Consider the following 27,278-nt stretch of genomic DNA (forward strand, 5'->3'; position numbering starts at 1 on the left):
TTATTGTTGTTTTTTATGTTTCTTTTCTTAAAAACCATTATGTATTATTTCATTATACAAATCAGTATTGAGTACTGTCTCCTATGCATGTAATATTATCCAAGTGTCAATTTGGAATGTTCTACATAAGCATGATCATAGGTATCCCATGTAGTTGTCCCAGTCTGTTGTATAAAAGAAATACATTGAAACTTGACTGTGTATACGCATACTCATAGAGACCAAAAATGTTGTCTGTATTGGTCATTGAAGAGAAAATCCTAAAATATGTAGACTGATATACATTATATTTTGCTGCTAACAGTTTCTATATAGGAGGAATATTGTTGCCACTGTCAGTCTGTCCCTATACCAGTCTGCCTAACTTTCTGACATCATGCATTTTATCTTTGCCAGATGCTTTTTGAAGGTCTTGATGGATTAAAATTAAATTTTGAATGAAGATAAATATCAGGATGACATTTAGTCCAGGCCCATTTATTATCAAAACTGGAACCACAATCCTCAGTTCAAAACCACAGAGTCAGATATGATACACTGAGTATGTCTGCATGTGTGCATTTGAAATTTAGAAGTCTTGGAATGGTATTCAAGTTTAACAGTTCTTAAGGTTTGATGATTCTAAAGTTTATTAACATTTATGTTAAAGACCACAGCTCCTAACAGCTGATTCAGTTTCTAAAGGAAGGTAACCACTTTTAGGAGTATGGTTAAAGACTGTTAGAGCTTTAGGTCTTTGAGTTTAAGACTGAGTCTTGTGTTCAGAAGATTTAGAAATGATGGAATCAATTTCATTCAGACCTTTTAAGCTTTTTTGTTTTTTTGTTTGTTTTTCTTCTATTAAAATTTGAATTGACTGTTACATTTGACATTGTTTCACTTAGAAGCTTGCTCTTGCATCACAGATTTACATGTATTTCCAAACTTAACCAATTTTCAAGGACATATTGAATTTAAACAAAACTTGGTATTTTGAGACCTAGGTCATGTTCCATTGTAATTTTTTTAATTGAATTTTGGTCTGGTTTTGTTTAAAAATACTGTACTTGGATTTTAAAGGACTTTAATTAATTGTACCATCTTGGCTGACACATTTCTAGTTGAGTTTTTGACAATAGAGTGGGCCCATACCACATGGAGCATCATAATGTTACTTTGGGGCCAAAGTTTATGGCAGTTTCTTTTGAAGTTTACAGCCATAAATTTTGGTGCAAGAATATTGTATCAGAATCACATTTGCAAATGCATAACATTTATATATTTATATATTCTTTACACCATCACCATTAAGTGTTTTATTTTTATTTTGTGTTTTTTTTTTTGTTTTGTTTTGGCATCTAATGCTAAATGCTGTAAGCATATAAAGGAGTGAGAGCAAGCACAATTACATCTTGTTCTTGACCTCCGCTTATCACACAGCTTTTTTAAATCTGGCAACATCATGGGAGAAAAGTTTCTTTTAGGTTACTAAACATTGGGCAGGCATTCATGTGCCCTAAAAGGGCATACACAGAGATTCATTTGCTAAATACTAGCGCATACACAGAGGGCTACTAAACATGTGGCAGTCATTCATTTGCCTTTCATGGTACTTTTGTTAATACTACATGATTGTGTAGAATCTAAGAAACCTTTTTAACTGCACTGTATAAGCTTTCTTCACAATTTCATTATAATTACACTATAAGCTATTTTCACCATTTCATTATAATAATACTGTAAACTATTTTCACCATTTCATTATAATTGCACTTTAAGCTATTTTCACCATTTCATTATAATAACACTGTAAGCTATTTTCACCATTTCATTATAATTACACTATAAGCTAGTTTCAACATTTCATTATAATAACACTATAAGCTATTTTCACCATTTCATTATAATTACGCTAAGCTATTTTCACCATTTCATTATAATTACACTAAGCTATTTTCTCCATTTCATTATAATAACACTGTAAGCTATTTTCACCATTTCATTATAATTACACTAAGCTATTTTCATCATTTCATTATAATTATACTATAAGCTATTTTCACCATTTCATTATAATTACACGATAAGCTAGTTTCACCATTTCCTTATAATAACACTGTAAGCTATTTTCACCATTTCATTATAATTACACTAAGCTTTTTTCACCATTTCATTATAATAACACTGTAAGCTATTTTCACCATTTCATTATAATTACACTAAGCTATTTTCATCATTTCATTATAATTATACTATAAGCTAGTTTCACCATTTCGTTATAATTTCACTAAAATCTATTTTCACTATTTCATTATAATTATACTATAAGCTATTTTCACCATTTTGTTATAATTACACTGTAAGCTATTTTCATCATTTCATTATAATGATACTGTAAGCTAGTTTCACCATTTCATTATAATTACACAAAAAGCTATTTTCACCATTTCATTATAATTACACTATAAGCTATTTTCACCATTTCATTATAATTACACAAAAAGCTATTTTCACCATTTCATTATAATTACACTAAAAGCTATTTTCACCATAGTAATGAAAGCTTTATTGTATTGCTTATTGTTATGATGTAATATCATATCTTGACACCATGTATAAGGCATATTCACTTTCAGAACCTATATACAAGCATAGATATGTGGAACATTCATAGAATGCTGCTGCATTGGTGTAGTATTTTGTTTTTGAGGAAACGATACAGTTACAAGGCTAATAAGAATTGTTGTCTTTGAGTTAGGATTTATTTATGCTTCATCTAAATTGAATGCATCAAATTATTGATGCAGATTAGACTGGGCATTATGGGTCAAATATGTTAACAATTTTTATGAAATATTTTGCAAGATTAATATTATTGTCTGTAAGAAATCCATTGCTTTCATTGATTTCATACATGCAAAGTTAAATGTTGAGGCTGGCATTTCAAAGTCTTTAGCTAGCAGTCATACTAGGAACAAAATAAAAAGGTTGGATAAGTTGTTATGTAGATTATTTGGCTCTGTCTCAGAAGTGATTATATATATATATATATATATATATATATATATATATATATATATATATATACTGTATGGAGACAGAGAAACAGAGCTGAAAATGTAAATTACAGAATTACAGAATTTTCAGAAGCATAACATTTTCACAAACTCAGAGTAAACTAAATGTTAAAAAGTGTATTGCCTTGTAAGATTTCTGGCAGGAAGTGAGGTAATACACCATTTCATTCACCTATAATTTCTAAAAAATTATATATCAAAATACTGCATTAATTAAATTCAGAATATATTCTAAAATATTGTGATGAATATTTTATGAGGCTATTATACACAGTAAACGGAAAATGATTGATTATACTTGTAACTTTCAGAGATGAAGAAAGAGGTGACACTCTGCTTGATCAAGCCAGATGCTGTGCAGGCAGGAAAAGCTGAGGACATCAAAAATGAAGTAAGGTTTAGGATTGTGTGACCATGATTTATAATCTAGATTAGCTTTTGGATTCTGTGGCATGGTTTCTTAAATTATGTAAATTTGTAGATCATAAAATCTAGATTCATAACTTAAAGTATTATATGACCTAGGTTTTAAACATAGGTTACTTTAGTTTTAGTATTTGGTGACCTATGTTCATAATCTGTATTACCTTAAGTAATATGTGACCTAGATTTTTAAATAAGGAAATAACTTAAATGTATGATGAACATGGATAAGAGCAATGGGGAGGGGGTGAAAATCTCTGCAACTAACCTGGTGGTTTTAGAGATTGATTTTACTTGGAAATGGTTGGACTCGGTTAAGGGATTTTTGTTAGGCTGTTGAAATAGAGAGGGAGTACTATAAAGGTGTGGATTTGAACTCTAATAGTGGCAAGTGCCATTAATTCAACACTGGTTTTCACTGAGAAAAAAGAAACTGTTTTTTTTAGATTGAACAACCCCACACAGGACTATTCCATGTAGATTATTAGGGAGGAGTGGAATGCCAGTTAATTAATTTCCTTTCAGCATATGAGCAAAGCAGGGATCCCAAGTGAAGGAATATCTTCACTATTATTTGTTTCCTATTAGTTATGAATTATAAAATAGTTGGAATTTTACCCTACACCAAGTATTTTGCTGTTGCAAAATCATAAGCATCACCATCTATAAGGGTTATTTTTTCATTTTGGGCTCCATCCATCCATCCATCCATCCATCCATCCATCCTACACTTTCTTTTCTGGAGCAACATCCAGAATGGTTCATGTCAAGATACCTGAATGAAACTAATATACATACATATCAGATTCATGATCAAGGTGTGCATTTCCCACTGATCCATTTAAAAATGTGTAACAAAACTATAATTAACTGTCATTATTGAGGTTTAATGAGGTTAGTTCAATGAACACATGATTAATCTCCCTTGAAGTGTAAAAAATCGGCAAAAGCAATCTACAGCATGCATATATTAACAACAAATATGAGATTTCAAATCATGACAGTATAGGCTACCATAAGATAAGGAAAACGCATTCAACATTATTAATATTTTCATGGCAGTTGATAACACTGTAAAGGCAGGAAGAAGTATTATTATTTGGGAGAAGACAAAGGCTCACTCTCGATCTTCCTACTGATACTGGACACTTTCTTTTTTAAACTGTTTGCTGAGCGACTAATACAACATTTAGGGGAGATCCATATCTTAGTGCTTTGAATTGCTTATTATGATCTAGGAATCTTTAGATTACCCACCCAGGCTGAACATGCTGGATTGTTGCTTGAAATGACATTGCATAAACTCAGTCATATAAGCAGATACATTCCCATTGATGGTTCAGTAAACAATAATGGCTTTTTGAAAGTCAGATTTTGTATGTATGCTTTGCCACTTTAATTCCTTGAACAGAGTTGATGATGGGATATGATAAAAGGCAAAAAACATAGTTATTTCTTTACACTGTGATTTACAAAATGTCCATGAAACAGTTATACAGTGATAATAATACTTTGTTTATAGAGGGTGACTCATTAGTCAAGGACTATTCTCCCTTGAGGCTCTCTTAAGGAGAGTATTACAATCTGCATTATATGAAAGATAGCAATGATTACTGTTCATTTTGACATGTTTAATATTAAAATATTAAATTCTAGCAGTGCTATTCAACTTCTAGGCATGTAGGCATTATAGATAAGTATTATGATATCCCTCTTGAGATATCATTTAGTCCTGTTGAATAATTTTGTTGTGTGATATCTACAAACAGGGCCTACATGCTGTTCACCATTTGAAATTAATGCCAACATTCACACCAAGTGTTTCTCATCGTTAAAATTGTGTATAGGTTTACTGGCAGTTTTCAATTTTAGTTCTTTCATTTCTAACAGCTTAGATGTAAAAGTGAGGTTTTTGTTTCACGTTTTGCTTCATTTAGAATCATTCTGTTCTGTGTTTACAATTTATGCACATTATTTTATCAGTGCATAATGTTGCTACTGTGGGGTCAAAATTATTGCTAAAAAGCGGACGACCATGTTGCATTATCAGCAACATATTAGTGTCGGTTCAAAATCTGATATCATTAATAAAAATGTGAAAAGGTTAGGATCAAAATATTGAGTCTAGATGGACTTGAAATCAAATCAAACATTGCATTTTTTCTGTGATCTATCAAATGTGTTTGAAACCAGCTTTAAAGGGGACAAAAACCCTGACCTGAAATCTTTTTTTGTAAATAGATGGTTATTTAGTAGTTTGTTTATATAATCTATCCCGACTATTTTTTTCTTTGCATCTGCTGTATTTGCACAATGATTTCATAAAAAAAATACTGTCCTGTATTCCAAGATCGAAAGGAAAGAACCTGCGTCAGATTTGTTATCTCCCTTCCATACGAAACAGGATGTGACATCATTTGAGATGATTCACATACAAAAGTCATATTCAGTTTTTGCAGCGAAGTTTCAAGTAGAAACAAGATGGTTCAGTGCGCAGCTCTAAATTGTGTGGATAACAGCAGTTCAGGACAGAACAATGCATCTATAATGTTTTGTTTGAAATAATGTCATGATTAACAAAAATGAATGCCTCCTATTGTCTGTCAGTATTATTCTAGTCTTATCCATGTTTAATATGATGCATAGAATACATGCTAATTCAAATTATTATTGTCACCCGTCTGCATGTTACCAGAAGCTAAATATACCAATGGTACATTTACCCAAATTAGACAAGCACACAGTTGCACATGATGCCTATCATTATAATTTTCTAAATACATGGGTATAATTGTGATGGCAACTGGGTCAGCATTCACATTATTTCGAGATCTTTTTGCTGAGATATTTACAGTACTGAAATTTGTGAAAGCCATATGCAGGGAAGGTGTACATACTTTGCTTTATACAACGGTGGGAATAATATAATCCATTAAACACATTTGTGTATGATAGAGAAAATCTACCCTTGGCATCAGTATTTGTGGCAGAACTAGGTGGAGATAGGGAAATCTCACCTTCAGGATCAATATTTTGTGGGTAGCAACAAGGTTTCTTTTTTTTTTTCTTATTTGTATGCTCCTGAGGGTTAGATTTCCCTATTGAAAAAGTGCATATGATGGATTATTTGTCTCTCATTTGTAATAAGAAAAAAGTGGTGGACAAAACGATGGCAATATAATTGACACTGATTTAGATATAGAAAGACAGGGTATTGTCTATACATTTTTAAGTCATTTAATAGAGCATTCAAATTTTTGTTTACAACCAAACATTGTTTTGTAAACAACTATTCTCTTGATAAACAAGAAACAAATTGTCTTTTCAGAATTGCACATTCTCATAACATTGATGATACTCCTGATGTCTTAAGCTCAACGATATCATCTGTATTGCCATTCAGTGCACTCATGTGTGATACACATTTCTCATGTTCTTACACACATTTATTTTTTGTTATTTTTTTAATTGGCAAATTTGGCACATTAATGGCTTCATCATGCTGAGGAAATGGGAACTAAGTGCCTTTTTCAAGGAAACACTGAGGGTATCCAAGCAGGGCTGGTCAGAAAGGGTATCGAATCTGTGACCCTTGGATTACCAGTTCAGTGCTCTACCAGCTGAGCTAACATGTGTACTTGATCATGTTTTCCACTGATAAGCAGTGATGGGGAATATCTTTATCTTTCATCACATAATCCATTCATGGTAAACATGAACTTTGAAAACCTCTAAAAAAGGTAGCGGTTAAAGTGAATGTCCCACAAGTAGGACATTCTGCACTGATCAGCACTGCTACTAATACAATTTTTTAAGTCTAATTTCAATTTTAAAAAATAGCTATTGTTTTCAACACAATTTTTAAACTCATCTTTTCATTATTATTTATGAAAGGAAAATTAACTTTATACCAAAGTTGAATTGAGTTCTACATTATTATTTTGTGTCTGTCTTATTTAATATTTAGGGTAAAAGTTGACTTTATTTTCTGATTTGTTCACATTTTTGTCATTGTGCAAGCTCTCTTCTCCAGTTTTGAATGATATGTATCCATTACCTCAACTGTCTTTACATCTCTTTTAAATTTCATTCAAAGTTTACGCCGAATTTTTTGATGTAACCGCAACTTTGTACACTGGGTCTTAAAATGAGAAAAGTTTCAGTTGTACTTTTGCAGTTTGAAAGTTGCATCAGAATTCAAAATATGTTATTTTGACCACCAACCAAATTTTTTTATTTCGAAATGTGAGACTAAAATTCTATCATTATGCATCAGTGTTGCTTCATAAAATTCTACCCTCAGAATTAGAATTTTGCAAAAGACACTGGCAAAACCTTGCAACAGACACTTGGCAAAACCTTGTATCTGATACAAAATTCCTACCTTCAGGTAGAATATTCCTATCCTACACTAATGGATTCTGTTAATCCCAGATGGATTTCTTACATAGGCCTACTGTATCACACATACATGGCAATGAGCAAAATAGTATTCCACTGAATCTTTGTCATTGTTAATTGTATTAATCCCAAATGGATTTCTTGCATGGGCAAACTGTATCACACATAATGACACATAGAAATAAGAAAATAGTGTTCCATTGAAACTGTATCATTGAAAATATATATTTCTTATTAAAGATATGAGTTAAATTCATATGATGTCTATTTTATGTGGAATACAGTTGCGGCAGAGGGGTATTGAAATTCTACGAGAGGAAGAGAGGCAGTTGACAGAGGAGGAAGCCAACATGATTTATGGCAATCTGAAAGACCAGGTAATAGCATAAACAAGCACAATTTAAATACAAACGCACATTTGAATGAACATTGTTTGCATGCACAATTATATAATCTTCTCAATGTTGAATTAGAGTTTGCTATTGCTTGAACTTAAAATTCATGACTTTTAGATGGTCATTTAATCTTTTTATAATACTGTGAGTTCATTACAATCTTTTCACATGTAATATATTGAAAGTGCACATTTTGCACATCAGTTATCACTATATAGTATGATATTTTCAAATATGTAACTTGTAATGATTTTGTCTAATTTGGTGAGTTGGAAATTTTGGTTGTGATGTTACATGTTTTAGCAATCACATGGATATAGGAAGGTATTTATTTTACCCCAGGCAACCAATATAATTTTCTACCTCATCTGAAGGTATGTCTTCTTTTCCATTTTTATAATTCTTCTCAACTGCACAACACTATAATAAGGAAAATGTCCAAAGGACTTTTTGTATTTACCATTCAACAAGGGAACTGTTATGATGAACCAATCATGCAGTAGGATTATGTCACTTAATTGACCTGCTAGGCTGTTCCATTACTCATTATGAAAAGAGGAATTTTGTCAATTAAACTGACCTCATTTCTGTTATGAACTTGACTGGATTCTGCTGGTCCACAGCCATCAGATTTGGTACATAGCAGACATTTTTTAGTTTGCCCACGGTTGTCAGACTTGGCACATGACAGACATCTTTCAGCTTGTCCACAGCTGTCAGACTTGGCACATAGCAGACAATTTTTAGATTGCCCACAGTTGTCAGACTTGGCACATGACAGACATCTTTCAGCTTGCCCACAGCTCTCAGACTTGGCACATGGCAGACATCTTTTAGATTGCCCACAGTTGTCAGACTTGGCAAATGGCAGACATCTTTCAGCTTGCCTGCAGCCGTGGAAAGGTTCATTACAGTGCCTTTAACTCATTATTCACAGTACACATATTGATATCACCGACAACAATTAATGAATACCACATAGAAAGCCACTTGATTATTCAGTTTATTTACCCATACCAAATATGGACTGACCCCACTAAGGAGAAACATTTACTTTATATACTGCCTATAGTAATTGTTGATATCCTGTTGCCAAACATACTGAGAATAGATGCATTACCATTTAGCAAAATGGATGACTGTTTAGTTGCATCCCACATTATTTGATGACATTTTCTTTTTCATCAGATAATAAATTTCAGCAGGAATTAGATTTGTAACCTCAAAATATGACAGCGAAGTCACTCAAATTTCTCCACAGCTAAAATATGTTGAGTTTATTGCTCATGAATGTGAATTATTTCAGATTTATTATTTTTTGTTTGTTTTCATACTTGATTTGCAACAAATGTAAATGTGCAAGTATGAATGTTTATAGTACATATTGACATTTCATAGGTCCACTGTCAGTATGAATAAGTTACAAAATTGAAGTGAGAACAGTGAGTTCATAACACTACACCCTCGTTATAATGCTGTCCATGGGAGTCAGAGTTAGTCTTATAGTGAGACCACATTATAATGAAGTACATGATACAGTACTCCCTCATTACAATACTGTGCTTGAGAATCATAGAATATACTATCTTATAGTGAGACCACATTATAATGAAGTACATGATACATTACTCCCTCATTACAATGCTGTGCTTGAGAATCATAGAATATACTATCTTATAGTGAGATCACATTATAATGAAGTACATGATACATTACTCCCTCATTACAATGCTATACTTGAGAATCATATAAATATACTATCTTATAGTGAGACCACATTATAATGAAGTACATGATACATTACTCCCTCATTATAATGTTGTGCTTTAGAATCATAGAATATACTATCTTATAGTGAGACCACATTATAATGAAGTACATGATACATTACTCCCTCATTACAATGCTGTGCTTTATAATCATATAATATACTATCTTATAGTGAGACCACATTATAATGAAGTACATGATGCATTATTCCCTCATTACAATGCTGTGCCTTAGAATCATAGAATATACTATCTTATAGTGAGACCACATAATAATGAAGTACATGATACATTACTCCATCATTACAATGCCGTGCTTGACAGTCATAGAATATACTATCTTGTAGTGAGACCACGTTATAATGAAGTACACACAACTGCATGAAACAGTTTTTAAACTACTTATTGAACTTGCAGCCATTACCATACATACAATATAACAGATAATGTTATAATGAATGTCCTTGTAATGAGGGAGTGCTGTATTTAGACCCATATTATCAGTTTGATGCCAAATGATTGATTATGGTTTTAATTTTGAAGTCAAATAAACTTAAAAAGCACTAATTTTAAACTCTGGATAATCCAGAATGTCATACTTTCATATTTCGTGAATTGTCAGGTTTTTTGCAAGAAAAATGTTTGAACCAATATATTGTTCTAATCTTTCATAAAACTTAAAAAGCAGTTCTGATTGTAACAAAAATTTCACCTTATGATTAATTAGATATTTTTATTTACATACCTGTACTTTAATTAACTTAATCACAGAAAATTTCATGATATTGTTTGTACTAATCTGGTTACTATAATCTGCATTTGTAATAAGGAATATTGCCTAGTTGTTGGAACATTGCTGCAGGTATATCTGATGAAACTGATTATTTTTATGTTAGTTGCAATTATTTATTGATTAAAATATCGCCTGTACCAGTTTGTGTCTGTGTTGTATTAGAAATCTGAGTACATATAAATTGAGTATCAAGTTGATGGCATTGGTTGTTTGTTAGTTCGTGTAATCTTATTGGGTAATTCAGCAACTGATCATAGCAATGACTTACAGTTTTAAAAATGCAAAAAAAACCAATGCCATTTAATTTCCATGATCATTCATCATTATCTCCTTCAGTACCTGACACACTAAACATTTGGCTAAGAGACCACTTTTCTTTTTCTAGACATTCTACCCAGATTTGATAAAGTACATGACAAGTGGTCCCAGCCATATCCTGGTAATCACAAAAGGAAAGACAGGGCAGAATATCATCAAAGAGTTCCGAGATATCATGGGACCTACCGACATAGAGGAGGCTAAGGAGAAGGCCCCAGATAGGTAGGTGCCTCACATTTTCTGAAGGTGGGGGGTACACCATAACAGCAAGAAGTTTCCGATATTGTTGTATACTGCAGTCTGTCTACACAGCGTTATCCTGGTCTTCAGTCAAAGAGTTCATTATTATGCCATTTCATGTAACAATTTATAGCTGCTAAACTGTTTTCTTCTCAACCAAAGCATGCAATAATTATATCAAAACACTGAATTTCCCCCTCGTGTTCGCCCTAGTAATAATATGGTATAGCACCCTAATACATATATACTCAATATAATTTTTGTTTTAAAGTTGTAACTCATATTAACAATGTTTTATGTCCATTGAAATGTATAGCAAGGCACCTTTTTCATTGTTAATCATGTGAGTTCTGTTATCTGTAAGTTTAAAATAATCTCTTGTAATTATAGCTTGAGAGCCAAGTATGGCAAAGACACAATGATGAACTGTCTTCATGGCAGCAGCTCTGAAGAAATGGCAGAGAGGTCAGTATACACATTAATAATAATAATAATAATAATAATAATAATTAATATGTAACATGTATTTATATGTGATTCCAATTTGTACCAGTTTTGAAATGTCTAGCCTTTCCATGAAAATGAATATAAACATATAGATGTGTAAGTTCTAATTTTCTTGGTACAAGTATGTTGTTAATGCAACTCCAATTCAGAATTTCATCAATAAAAATAGCCCATTATACAGTTAATAATAATAATAATAATAATAATAATAATAATAATAATAATAATAATAATATGAATAATAATAATAATAATAATAATTGCAGTGCTAACAACTTTATTGATGCCTGAGAGGCATCTCATAAAAGCTGTGACGAGTAACATTGCACTGATCATGTTGAATCTTTGTTGACAGTTAAAATGCAAACTGTCCTTAATTACTAGGGACAATTGCTGTTCTTGAATTTTAGATGAATTCTGCTTTCATTTTAACAATTACTAATATACTTTTTTTGTTGATGCCTATGGTCCAAGTCTTTGTTGCCACTTTACTGATGGGTGACATCAGAGCCAATGGTCTATTGAACAGTCCAAATTTGCCACCACCAGCAAGGGTCTGCCAGCCTATTTTTCTTAAGTCATTGTCAGTGAAAATATGTGACTTGCAGAGGTTGATATATTGATTTTATATAACCAATTCAGCAAATTCATATATGTAACCTCACATATTAACTTTCTGTTTGCCAGTGCTTTTGTGTCCAAGGCACTGTCATCTTCTATTTAATAGTAATTTTGATGTCAGAGATCATTGTCTTCTTCATTTAATATGCTTGGATCTTTGAAACAAAAGTGGTATGGGTTAAAATTGTCCTACTAAGACTGTACATTAAAGTGAAATTATGTGTAATAGTTACCTGATATAAAGATCAGTAATCAGGCTAAGGATCTCTGCAAGTCACACCTTTCCAAGGAACCTTGAGTATGAAGTATAGGTTGGCAAACACTATCTCATGTTTGTGGAAGCAAAATTTGGACTTTAAATTTGGCAGTTAGCTCTGTTGTTTCATGCCAATATAACTGTTATCAGTGGGTAGCTTGAGAATCATGCTAGACTTTAAAATAATCCTTATGGAAGGATAGGCATTGTAAATCTCACTTGTGATGTTTCAACCATCAGTAAATTACCTGCATGTTTAATTTTCAATATTACACCTATTGCTTTTAAATAAAACATTTTTATTTCAGTAGCCTCAAACTTACATTGTTATCAGTAACATCGTGTCATTGAGTCATGCTGAAATGTCTTTGTGTCAGTCTTATGTCATTGAAGTTGTGATGTATTAGAAACCCTGGACTTAAGGGCAGTTCAGGTAGCTACTGTTTACGTCCAAGGTCCTTCTTTAGAAAGCAGTTGAAAGGGTTGATAATGTTGCAGTTGAGCCTTTCAAATTTTTGTAAATACAGTCAATTCAGTAGGTGTGACATAAAATGTAAACAATTTACTGAAGCTTTATGTAGACGTTAGCACCCCTTCGCGTGCTTCACTGTGATTGATAGCTTACTTATTCATTATCTCACTCGCTCATATTTAACCATGCAATTTCCAGAGATTACTACTTTCATGAATGTACAGTCCAACCTCTGTTAGGAGACCTCTTATGGGATGATCCAAAGTATCCCTAAAGAGTGTTGGTCTTTTAACTGAGTAAAAGAAAGAATGAATCATATCTATATTTGTATGTATTTTTGTTATTGTCAGGTATAAATACTCTACATTATATTTACAAACATCAGCTGATAAAAAAATTTAAGTTAAAATGTTCCATGAACTTAAAATTTGTTGCATATTTTTATTTTGATAAAATACACATATTTCCTATAATTATTACAGTATCATAGACAAATATCCTATACATTTCGAACATTAATGTTTAACTGATATAATTCTGATGCATGCACACTCCAGTTAATAAACTGTAAGAAATCTATAATGTAAAAAAGTATAATTTGGCAGCTTAGTTATACCGTATAATACATAAACTTGTACTCTTTGGGATTCCAACATTTTTGGGAAAAGTCAGAAGTTTCATTTTTCAAGGAGGCCTTAAGTTGTGGAAAATTTATATATTCAGTCAAAAGTTGGGAAAGTTTCAGGGAAATGTTGTACCCTCAGTTGGAACATTTTTAGTATGGACAGGTATGTGAGGAAATGTGTTGTGTAGTGTCAGGTTTACTTCAGTGCAAAATATTTGAAATTTCTCCTGTACAGTTTTTGTTACTTTGACTTAATTCAAAATCAGCAGATATGGGTACTGACTATTTGCACACTGAGGGTGCATATTAAACAGGTACATATTTAATATTATTTTCTAATTCAGAGAGCTTGCATTTTTCTTCCCTGACTTTGCGGCACCACCTATAGAGGGTAAACCTAAACTCCAGAGGACACTAGCCCTCATCCGACCAGATGCCTTTAAATTGCACAAAGGTTAGTCAAAATGGATGCAAGTCTGGCATTGTACAGATAGAAATGATAACAACACTAGCTGGTCATGGGGTTTATTAACAGACAGGAAATGTATGAGATAATTCTAAAACAAAACAGAATGAATTCTTAATATACAATACTACAAACAAGACAAATACGATACACAACCCGCACGCCAGTATTTCAGTATGTCAACTCACTAACATGAAATGATATCTAACCAGACTCAAAATGTACACGTTTCAGTTCTCTTGATTTATGACTATCACTAAATGCAAAAGTAGAATGAGTAAGTGTTATCAATTCAATGTGCCAGTGGCTTTTGATAGTTGGCAGTGAATTGATGTTAACACGCTTTCATGTGTTTCATCTACCATGATTGATCACTTACTCAATCACTCAATCACCCGCACAGTCATTCACAACCAGCACGAACATGGGTCACATGGATAATGATTGCGGTACACTGAAAGGCATAAAAAGAACTAAGGGTTGTTGTATTGCATCAAAAAATATTGTTTTCACACTAGCATTTTAGAGTCATTTGGGGGAGAGGAGGGGTGGTGGACTCGGACTTGGGTTTTTCCTATTACTCTTGATAATTTGGTCAACCTGAATTTGGGTACCTCCTAGATGTGGTTCAGGCTTGTAGGACAGTCTAGGGTCATTACGTGTTATAGCATAGGATGCCCATGTACCAGTTTTAATAGGGGAAGTTACAGTGAACTTTACGTATGTACTGTGTTATGTGCAAGAATGTAGACAGACTTTAGATTGACTCTAAAAGAAGAAAACATGAGCTAATGTGTACAAGAGTTAATAGAGGCTGATTTATACTCTATATGCTCTTGTCCCTCTTTTACTCATGAATTAGGTAGACTCGAACTTTGATTAACAAAGTTGGGGTGTGGGGTGCGCCAACTGATGATGGAATGAGAATTTTTAATTCTGTAATCCTGTACATATAAGAGTCATGCAGATTTTAAGATTTAAGGCTATGTGGTCTGAAGAAGTCAAATCAAGTTCATTAGTCAACTATGTAATCAAATGGTCGTGCAGTCCTCACATGGGATGTATTAAAGTATTTGTAAGAATTAATGCAGATCCTTCATACTTGTGAGGATGTTGCAACTCATATCATGACCCCTTGCAAACGGACTTATTTAACCCAGTAACCACTCTGATTGTGATGGATGTATATGCATGTAGTTTTGTGCTTTGCAGAATGCAATTGATTGGCACCAGCATCTTATCAGTTTACAAAATATCTGCATTTAGTCAACATTATAGAATAAGCATTGTTTGAATAAACACATGATTATTACAAAAAAATTTTTGCCAGATGCGATCCTGCAGAAAATTCATGAGGCTGGTTTTAGTGTGGCGATGGAGAAGGAACTTCAGCTTTCCAAAGAACAAGTAGAAGAATTCTATTCTGAACACAAAGGGCAGCCATACTTTGAAGAGCTTGTAGCCAGAATGACCAGGTACATTTGCTTCCATGGATTTTTGTCCTGCAGGGAAAGAAAGTCTGTGTTTGTGTTGCTGTTATTTTATATCTTGCTTTTTCTTCATTACTTATTTTTACCAGTACAAGATTCTGAAAACTCAACAGCTTGACACTGTTGTTATCTTCACATATTACAAGTTACTGCCAGTAATATACACTTTTCTGGATGTAGTTAGGAAGAAGAATGTTATATTCAGACTGTTACAATTATCAGAATTTCAAATCCAGTCAACTTTTATTACACTGATTAACTTCATTGCCAGCCATTTTGTCTTTGTAACAAATCTGTCAGTGTAAAGATCATGTCTTTGCTTTAGATAAGTTAACACCCATGTCTTATCTTTGTCAACAAGTCAAAATATGCATACCTTATACACTCACTTTTAAGTTGAGTCCATCTGCAAACAACATAGGTTCTGATCTGTTGTCCCATAATGCACACGCATATCAAGGTCTGTGCTGTCTCTTCTACAAATTACTCCTGACAAATTGCAGAGACCAAGATATGCTGGCGCATTTTACTGTTGCAGATCTGGGACTTTGCAATTTGCAGTTTGACCAAACTTGTAAGCAAGTATATGCACTTTCATCATCATTATCATCATCATCATCATCATCATCATCAATCTCGTAACCCAAGAGGTCATTGGTGCACCATAGATGATTTCACAACCGATTCCCTCCATCTTTCCCTGTTCTCCATTGCTCTTTGTGAATCTCCAAACCACAAGCAGTATATACTTCATATTTAATTTTATTGTATTTATTACTTAACTCATTAACCCCTGGCAACAAGTTTACGTGGCAGGAGGTAGTAGCCTACTGCGGAGCTCTGTAGCATCAAGGTCATGTAAAGATACACTAAAGTGGATGGTATTATAGATAGGTAGACAGATGTGCTCTACAATGATACCAAATAATCTGGAAGTTCTAGTTTCACTAAAAAATACAGAGGCAAAAACCTCATTTTTTTTACCCAATTTTTTTCCACCCAAAATCCTCCCGTGGTCGGAATCCACTTTTGTGTCAGGATTTTAGACTTTTTGGTCTCAATCTAAGGCAGACCCGTATGAACTACAAACAGACAGATGAACCTTTGCAAAAAGTAGGATAAGATGAGCATTTGGAATAAAGAGTGGTCTCCATACAAAAATAATGGGTCCGTTAAGCAAAAATAACCAAAAAAAAACATTTACCCTTCTGCTCATGTGCAAGCCAAATAGCCAGTGAAAAATGATGTTTCTAACACAACTAGGCATTAGGTTATTGAAAAATCATTGGAAGTTGATGTATTAGGATGTATTCATAAATAACTTTCAAAATGTGTTTCCTACTCGAATTTCAGGCGAAAACAACAAAAGCCTCCAGGGGTTAATGTGTTAGTCTCGTACAAATGTTACTGCATTTGATTCTCCTTTTTCTAGGGAAAAAAAATGTTTGCATAGTATCTTGTAGAATAGAATGCTCCCAGTTTCCTTCAGGCAGTTTTCCAATTTCTTTGACAGTAAAATTCCAAGGAATTTCAATGCCACTGTAAGAAATAATAATTAAAGAAAATATGCCATGCAAGAGCCTGCTTAAATTAGACTATTCTTTCTACTTAGTGGTCCATTGCTTGCTCTTGGCCTAGCAAGGGAAGATGCAGTGCAGGGCTGGAGGCAGATGCTGGGTCCTCATGAAGTTCAAAAAGCAAAAGAAGAGGCTCCACACAGGTGTGTATCATCCTCCAACACTTAAAGAGTAAATATTTACAAGTCATAGTCTTTAGGCTGATGTTGTTTTGTAATTTATCCATGAAAGAAACCATGCATCTGACATCTTTTTACTTACACTGGTTTTTTTCTTCATTTTACGAGAGGATTCTTCCTGTTAAGATAAAAATAGTGTTGGATGAATGTTAATTTAAATTTATTAGCTTAAAAATCAAGTTGGTAAGATTAATTTTTCCTGTTATCTGTCCTTTGCTTAGGATGACAAGAAGAAAGAAAAAGAAAATTTGTATGGATTTGTTTCTCCATTCTGTGTCAGTGTGATTAATGGCTGCATTCAAAAATACCAAACTTTTACAATATTTTTTAAGGCAGTGCCTTTTTTCAAATTTAGATTCAAATTGTGTACTTTGTCAAATAAATGTTTTCATGCCATATTAAAGAGACTTTTATTTTCATTGACATGTATTGATACGGTAAGCATTGCTGGGGTGGGAGTGGAATGCTGTAGAAACAACAGAATGGCCCAACACTCTTCAGAGTGTAATATCATTGAACAACAGATCTGAATGGTTATGAGTTTATTTAGGGATTTTGGTGTATGTTTTTGTCTATTTCTGCATTTAGACCTAAATTTTTGTGTGTTGGCAACTTTGCCATATATTTCAGTAACAGATGCTCTATCCAAGTTACCATTGTCACCTAATTTCAGGCACAATCAGCACTCATATAGACCCAGTTTCTCAATCATTTTCAGACATGATTATGATTGGGATGAGGGTTTAAATTGCTTTTTAAATAACTTTTATTTTATTACTATATTCAATGAAAAGTATTTCTTAAAAATGTGTACCATTTGTCCTAGATTATAACAGATATGATGCTGTAGGGATGACACAAAATATTGATTAGCAATAAGTAATGTAAGTTCATTCATTGTCAGTTTGCTTGATTCTTGTGTAAAACTAGTCTCAACTGTTCTAACGGTCATCTATGTTCAGATGTTACCTGGTCACAATGGCTGTTCTAATTTACCTATATAAATGTCCAGTATTTAATGGTCACCTGCCTTATGCAGTGAGTAAGGATATGTTTCCTAACCAAATAGTGAGTTATTGCTACCTTAAGTAGTGACTGCTCAAAGCATGCACATCAAACACTTCATTTGGTTAAATGAGTGAGACATTGTTTACATAAAGACATATCATGTAAATCAATTTTTTGTTACACAACTGAGTCCACAAATATTTTCAAGGGAGATTGCTCTGGGTGAAAAAATATCCATGGCCAAATTACAATTGTCTTTTATGCCTGTATGACATGTATATATTTCATTATCTTCCACTTTAAAATTATTGTATCCTACTTCATTCTATGAAACATTATTTTTTACTGATTTTCTTTGTTTTTCAGTATTGTTAGGATGAATTTGTAAATTGTCATTTTAAGATTTGAATTAAAGCTATCTTCCAATGCAAAAAAAACCCAGAAAGTTACAAGTAGTGTATGATCACTTATTGTCCACCTAATTAGCCTGATAATTTTATCTGTGTTATGTATGTCTAACATCCATGCAAGAAAGTTTTGAGATTGATCATGGCAGAGGTTATTCATACAATTTACTTTTGTCTGCTTTGCATTCGGGATCTCTAAGCCCAATAAATTGCAGAGGGAAAGAATGCTTTGCCTTTGAATTGTGTAGCTTTGATTCCATCCCAGATCATATTCTCTGGTACATGACTCTGCAAAGTACTTCACTCCAGTTGCCTTGATAATCAATAACCTGCTTGTATCACTGTGCTGTGAAACCAGACTCCAAACCATCAGTACTAAGTAGTGTTGTGAGTACAGTACACCTCATGCTATAAACCCAGGGTACTTCTTGTCCTTTCTCTTTTTATAAATGAAGTGCTGACATTATCATTGACTGAAGTTTTCTTAGAAAGTCTCCAAATTTTGTAAATTTAAGCATATGACGCATTTAAACATTCGATTATCATGGGAACTTTATAATATCATTTCAGCAGATGGGGGGGGGGGATCTGGGTGACATTTGAGAGTAAAAGTGGGAGAGAGGTTATAGCATTTAAGGTATGTAATGTCACCAATTGTTAAACACCTTAGGTGATCTACATGAGTCTGATTGTAGAAGTACTGACTGTTGTAAAAGATGTGTGTTTCATCCCCTATGACAGCAGTTCTGCCTCTTTTCCTGTTAAACTGAAAATTGATATTGATTTGATTTCAGCTTGAGAGCTCAGTTTTCAGTAGATGATACTCCACTGAATCAATTGCATGGATCAAGCTCAGCAGCTGATGCAGAGAAAGAATTAAAATTCTTCTTCCCTGTGGAGCAGACAGTAGCTGTAATCAAGCCAGATGCTTATGGCACAAAAGGTGATCTGTGAGAACTTAAGTTTGTGTGTGTGTGTGTGTGTAACTTGCTGGTTGTATCCTAATACGTTTCCACACAGATATAACTTTGATTTTCACCATGATGTTATCAGAGATTTGTGAACTGGATATTATGTAACAAAAAGGTGTCACTAAACAAAATTAAATAGATACCACATAATAAATTGGAACGTTTTCACTCTGTAATGAAGATACAATAAGTTTGAAGTTTGAAAAATAAGAGGTTTGTGTGGTAAACATGTGAAGTAGAAATACGTTAATGACAATGAATATATTTTGGGCTATTCCTTCTGCTGGATATTTGAAGAATTTTAAGTTCCATCACATAATCATACTTGATATGTCAATCAAATCATCAAGATAAACAATTAAATTGAAAATAACCTATTTTTGAAATTATTATGAAATTCTAAGCAATTGTAAAATCATTTGGTCAGTATTATATTTCTGCTTTTAATACATTATGCTGTCCATCCTGAATGCATTTTAGTTAGTTCTGTTACTCTTAGAACACTACGTGAAGATGTTTGAAATGTATTAGACATGTTTGTATGTAAATAACTTAACTCATATTTAAGTGCATTATCTACTGGGGGTGGGGCTAATATTTGTTTGCATATTTTTAAACTTAATTTTTATGGTGAAATCTTTGATAAAACAGTTACATGATTAATAATCACATGATCAACACTGTTGAAATTTAGTAGACCCGTTGATATGTGTACATTCATAAACTTTCTCTTGCAAATTTTGGACTTAGATCGATTTCATTTAAACATTGCTGGTACTATTACTCAAAACCACAGTGCCAGTGAAATATCTTATTACAAGTGGTTTCTTTTCTTTCGTTTTGGTACTGACATTTTTAACCTTTATATCTAGTATATTTTAACGAAAATTTTCATAAGTTTCACCACCCTTGACAGTCTGTCATTATTATCAATAACCATGAATTATTTACTTTCCATACAGAGGAAATTATTGACAAGATTCATGAAGCCGGTTTTAGAATTGCGGCCAGAAAAGAGACAAAGCTGACTCGAGAGATGGCAGAGGAATTCTATGCAGATCATAAGGACAAGGAGTATTTCAATAATTTGGTTGAGCACATGATCAGGTACATAAATGCAACTTTACTGGAATGTAATTTTTGAAGACATATGATCTCAAATGTTTTTTTACTGCTTAATGTATTTTTATTGTCTTAAGTGTAACAGATAGTAATCCATTTTCTGGCAGGCTCAATGTCTTTATCATCAAAAATGTTAAAGTTTTGCATTAAACTTTTTGTCAGGAACATTGGTAATCCTGACAGGCATATGAATGCAGGTGAGACACTGAATTTTTCAAAACTTGCATTATTTAATCAAGTGGTCATTTTCAGCAAAGAAGAACTTGTTAACGCATCTTTTATTAGCAAATTTGACACTAAAATGGTATCTGTATTTAAACTGGATCTACTGTTCATACAGTTATCAAATGAATCATTTAATGTTGTGATAGTCACCTCATCGGTTGTTTTAGTGAAAATTTTGGTTGTGTTATGGCACAAATTGAGATAAATAGATTGAAAATTAAATCATGTTTTGTTCCAGAATTCATAGAATAAATTATTTTGCATGGAAAGAGGATCTTAAAATATCATGAGTTGAGTTCTGTTTTACTGCTACAAATGAAGGAGAGAGAAAGAGGAAAAAATTTTAAAAAAATGAAAAGAGGAAGGAGGACTTTAATTATGATAAATTGATATCATCACTGTTTCTGCTTTTAGTGGTCCCACATTCTTTATGATCCTGTCCAGAGAAGATGCTGTTCAGGGATGGAGGTCATTGATTGGTCCCACAGATCCAGAAAAGGCAAAGGAAAAACCAGATACGTAAGTCAGATTGCACCATTCAATATACAAGCATTTTGCCAAGTCATATTTTTGGTAGGTCTCAAGAAATGTTAAACTGTTGTGTTGCCCATGTTACAAGCTAATTATGAAGCTAATGGTGGTCATAGTTTCCCTTACCCAAGCTAATTATGAAAGTGATCTGATATCAGACAGAAAGGTCACAAAGACTGGGGGCCGTAGACTTTGAAAAAAAGGAGAGTTAAGACTGGGTTGGTTGTAGAAGACAGAGGTGTATTTATTGGCAGTTGTGATAACATGAAATAATAAACAAAGCATTCAGAAGAATATACTTTTTTGCTGAGTTGCAGATCCCACTAACATCAAGGTAACCTTATTTTTCACAAATGCTATTCCCCATGGTATCAGTAGCTCACTGTTCATGTGTTGTACTGATATGTATGTCTGTGGGGTTGGATGGGTTTTTAAATGCTGCATATAAGTTCAGTTTGGATGGCAAGACATGCGTGATGTATAATCCACTTGTGATTGGTGGATATGGGTGGATACTATTTTAGTTCATGTAGATACCACATGCTCCATTTTTAGTGACAGAGACTTCAAATTATTGTACAAGAGGGATCTGGAACAAATTGCAAGCCAGTATTAAAAAGTGTATAAAGTATATTAATGCTTTTATTAAATTGTTTTTCAGTTTTATACAATATATTAGTATTAAGGCCTTTGGGATACACATTATCTAAATTTATTTCGCTAACCTGCAAAAACGTGTAACATGTAATATGTTAGAAAAAATTTCAACAAGTTTCTAGGAGGATGAATGATCATGGCTGCCTTTCAGATAGAAAACTGGATGGTTCCTCAGTTCTCCTGTAATATTTCAGTATATTTTAATGCAAATAATTGCTCTTGTTCATGTTTGCTTGATTTTTCTCTCATGCCTTTTGACATTGAACAAGGAGAGATGAACAAACTAATTAATGAAAGTTACTGGATTCATTGGTTATATAATTTGTATCCCGTTGTCCTTAATACAATTGTATACAATTTTATTAAAAGAATTGATTTGGTATATATATATATATATATATATATATATATATATATATATCAGAAAAAAATTACAATAGATTGTGCATGTTTCATTTCAGACTCAGGGCCCAGTATGGAACGGATGTGTTACGAAATGCAGTGCATGGCAGTTCAGACCCGGACCATGCTAAGGAAAGCATAAAGAAAATATTTGGTGATTTGAAATTCACTCCAGATGGTACTGTACAAGGTATCGATGTGTGATTTGGACATGGAGTGATTGATAACAGCATGTGACAGACTCAATTATGTCAAGGCATGATCCTTAAATATAGTCCTGTCCCTAGAGAGAACTAAAGTTGTATTTCTTATCCCAAAATTGATTTAATCTCAGGTTAGCACCAAGAAACAAGAATTAAAAGTGCAAACTTTCATGTGTAATTAGCTGTCAGAGTAAGCACTATCAAATACAAGGATATAACTACAAGATTTCAGATTTGAAAATTTAAATTTACAAATGAGAAATTTACATTTAGGTGTAATTGCTTAGTTTTTTATCTTTAGAATAAAGAAACATTATTTAGTTATAATAAATGGATACAGTACCAAGAGGCTGTTTATGCACATCAAAACAAACAGTCCTGCAAATAATTTTTATAAAACACAGAAAATTATAAATTGGATGATTGACCTGGAGGGCTGTCTACATCTGCTGTAAACAATGATAAATATTCTGTCTGTAAGTGATTTAGTCAAAACTGAATTGGCACAGCAGTGTTGTACAAGGGTATACAGTACGGATATGAACTTACTGACAGAATAAGTGTGTAGAACCATTTCATAAAATGTACTAAACAGGAACTGGATGGTGGCTTGCTATTAACTGGATTGTTCCCAATGCTAGCTGTTCCTAATTCACAGCAGTATCTGTGATGACGTTTCTCAGTAGGTTGACCTACTGTAGAACTGACCTTTTATTTCTTGGGTAAATTTCACACAAGTAATGATGTGAATGCAGTCAAAAATGCAGTTTAATATGAAAAGATGAATTAATTAAAGTTCATACACTTGACAGAGCAGACAGTTCCAAGTCCATCAAGCAATGATATATCAGGATGGTGGTAGTTTTTATTTTCAGTTTCATTGTCTTTCCCTCTCCACATGGACTGAATCGAAAGACACTAATTGAGACCAGATAGCAGTGATATAATGTCTAGAAATGTTGAATATGTGACTGTCTAGACGAGTTTTATTGAAATGAGCACTGCTTATTATTGTGGTCAATGTACATGTATTGGCAAAAGGCTGAATTAGAATATGATACTCTAAAGCAAGACTTGTATGTTGTGCATAAGCTATGCCTAAACATATATTTGTTAGCAGCAAGAAAATGTATGTAATATAAGCAGCAAGAAAATGCATGCTAGCGGAAAATAACATTAATATGATCTGTAGACATTTTGGGTAGGATGCTTTCAAATTAATGAACTGTATCAGTATTTCATATTATTTTTCAAGTGCCCTTTAGGAAATAGTACATTTTAAAGAATACAATCAAATGAAGCTAATTAGATATATAATTTTATGCTGAAATTTCTCCAGAATTCTTAAAGTTTCTAATATCTTCTTGATCATTTACTTTTCTGCTTAATAAAGAGTTTGCATTTATTTCAATCAAAGAGCTAATGAAAGATTATGTTGAAGAAATATTACGTTACATTCTGTGTAATTTTTCTTTATTCTACACAATTTGTCCTCCTTTTCTTAGAATCTTAACTGTTGCAGAATTAAAATGCTTGGCTTACCTGCATATTGACAGTCCGTAACAGTATACTCACTTTCTGTTTTCACCCTTAAATACAGTATATACCAGCCATTATGCAGTAGAGAAATTAGCAATTTTATCCTTTTATTTTTCACTATTTCTATACATGCTTTTCACATGTCATTTCAAGTTACTTTATTCCAGACACAGGTCAGTGTTGTAAGTTGTATTGAATTTTCATTATATTATTAGTAATATTGCATGAAAACATTAGTCTGTTAATTGAGAATTGAAAATTTTCTTTGAAAAGCCTGTTAGGAGACTAAAATGCATTTTGAAAATATAATCATTTTAATTATTTTATAAAATCAACAAGTTCCCAGCTTTTTAGGTCAAAAATCAACTACCTAATATTGGAAATCATTACCTTTCAGTAAATGAATTACATTTTCTCTTTCTTATTGTTACCTGAACAGTCATGTTTTAAAACATCTGTTTTGCTGCATCCTTCAGCTTAATTTGTTACTTATAAAAAGTTTAATAATCTTTGTACAAGTGTAAAAATGGTATGGTTAATTGCTAGTTTTCCAATAAACAAAAGATTTGCAGGCAGTGTTTAAAGTAAATTATTCACAATGATAATTATTGAAAAGTTATTCAATTTTGTGTTTTGAAACTAATGTGCTCAGAACAGCAGTCTAAATAATTTCTACTAATGTTGGAATTTACCATCTATTATTATGGCTCTGAAATATAGTTTGAGAACTGAAATGATTACTTAATTGAGCCTGTGACATAGAACTGAATCTAATTTTTCATGATTACATGTTGAATGATACTCAACATTTGGAGGCAGCCTAGTAAAGAAAGCATTACAGCCACAGCTGTGTCCCAGACATTGTTGATTTCAACAATGGACAACAGTTAAGAGAAGTTTAGATTCAGTCAATAAATTATTTTTTAATCAAACATTATGTGATCAAATTGCAAGCTAGTCACTCAAACAATTAATGCAGCCTTCAAATGGTCTTGGAATTTCTAACATAAGGATGAAATATTTGGTCATACCCATTGATTGACCGCTTATACAGTATCAATCTAAGGACAGTTTTACAACATGTAAACATGAAAACCTGTTTGTGCTTAGGAAACATACTCTAATCCTGGCTGTCACATTAGGCAGACCCCAGTTCGTACCTTGTGAGTACCTCATTTTTCCTAATGAAATTTCAAAATTTAAATCCAAAAGTAATTGTTTATAAATCTTCCAAAATAGTGAAAATAACTAAAACAGTCTAAAAAGGTATGTTTTGTTTAATATAATTTTTCCTGCTAGATTTTTAAATATACTTAGCTCCTGATAATGAAAAATCTAAAGTCTTTTTACAGTTTATTGATTCAAATTAATTTCCTATCTACAGTACAATCAATTTCAAAATTTGTATATAGAATCAGCAATTGTCTTAATGGATTTGACTCAGATATGACCTTTTCTTCAACTGTGAAGGAATCAGAAGGAACGATTTGATATTTTCCACAAAAAAGGTTTAATTTGGTTTTAAAAGATCATTACGAGGTTAGAATCAAAAGACACACAAACACACACACACACACATATATATATATATATATATATATATATATATATATATATATGTGTGTGTGTGTGTGTGTGTGTGTGTGTGTGGAATGTCTGGTCTTCAAACCCACTTAAAATCTATCGTATTCAGAAATATACTTTTCCCTCTTTGTGATTTTGTTAAAAAATAAATTTTCCCAATGTATCAAATTTTCAAATTTGCTTGAAATGTATTTTAAAATAAATTATGTTTTTCTTTATATAATGGATTGCATCAAAAATTATGAAAATGTGCATGTTACTATTTTCTAATTCTATATCATTTTTGATTCATTGGGAAGATTTGTAAGTCTAGTTTGCTTCATTAGGAATGGATGACTTTTTACATAATGGGTTTACACAAATTTGTCAGTCCACTTTGCCTCACTAACAAAGGATGAGGTTTTACATAAAGAACTTAGGAATATTTGTTAATCCACTTTGCCTTATTAGCATGGAGAAGTCTTTACATAAAGGATTTATTAAAAAAATTTAATTCTATAATCCATTTTAGGAAGGATGAGTTTTTACATAAAGAACTTAGGAATATTTGTTAATCCACTTTGCCTTATTAGCATGGACAAGTCTTTACATAAAGGATTTATTAAAAAATTTTAATTCTCTAATCCATTTTAGGAAGGATGAGTTTTTACATAAAGAAGTAGGAAGATTTGTTAATTCTCTAAGCCTTTCTAGGAAGGATGAGGTTTTACATAATGAATTAGGAAGATTTGTTAATTCTCTAAGCCTTTCTAGGAAGGATGAGTTTTTACATAAAGGGTTTTGGGGAATTTTGTCAATCTACTTTGCCTCTGACACTGTTAAAAGGTAAAGTTTTTGCATGAAGAGTCTTGTTATTCCATTTTACCTTATTAGCAAGGATGAGTTTTTACAGGAAGAGTTTAGAAAGATTTGTTAATCTACTTTGCTGCACTTGCAAAGGATGGGCTTTTGCACATAGAGTTTAGGTAGATTTTTCACTCCACTTTGTCTCACTATCTAAGGAAAAAATTTCAGATAGAGGGTTTAAAAGATTTGTTAATT

At 32.5% G+C, this 27,278-nt stretch overlaps 1 protein-coding gene across 9 annotated transcripts in view; it reads left to right on the top strand.

The window, feature by feature from the left end:
* LOC149790505 (thioredoxin domain-containing protein 3 homolog) overlaps positions 1-23,196 on the top strand; it is a 57,745-nt gene extending 34,549 nt beyond the window's left edge. The window contains exons 9-19 of one of the 9 annotated variants that reach the window (XM_089972554.1): positions 3,368-3,447; positions 8,165-8,257; positions 11,223-11,377; positions 11,786-11,860; positions 14,221-14,330; positions 15,673-15,817; positions 17,445-17,552; positions 19,798-19,946; positions 20,937-21,081; positions 21,736-21,840; positions 22,971-23,193. In XM_089972554.1, the coding sequence (XP_089828680.1) occupies positions 3,368-3,447; positions 8,165-8,257; positions 11,223-11,377; positions 11,786-11,860; positions 14,221-14,330; positions 15,673-15,817; positions 17,445-17,552; positions 19,798-19,946; positions 20,937-21,081; positions 21,736-21,840; positions 22,971-23,115 (1,310 nt within the window). In that variant the 3' untranslated portion in view covers positions 23,116-23,193. Of the gene's footprint in view, positions 1-3,367; positions 3,448-8,164; positions 8,258-11,222; positions 11,378-11,785; positions 11,861-14,220; positions 14,331-15,672; positions 15,818-17,444; positions 17,553-19,797; positions 19,947-20,936; positions 21,082-21,735; positions 21,841-22,970 lie in introns of all 9 variants that reach the window. The other 8 variants (XM_089972552.1, XM_089972558.1, XM_089972551.1 and 5 more) reach the window with 8 other exon arrangements.
* The last annotated feature ends 4,082 nt before the right edge of the window (positions 23,197-27,278 follow it).

The sequence above is a fragment of the Sinohyriopsis cumingii genome, chromosome 10 (assembly GCF_028554795.1).
Source record: "Sinohyriopsis cumingii isolate HCF-2022 chromosome 10, ASM2855479v2, whole genome shotgun sequence".
Classification (NCBI taxonomy): Eukaryota; Metazoa; Mollusca; class Bivalvia; order Unionida; family Unionidae; genus Sinohyriopsis; species Sinohyriopsis cumingii.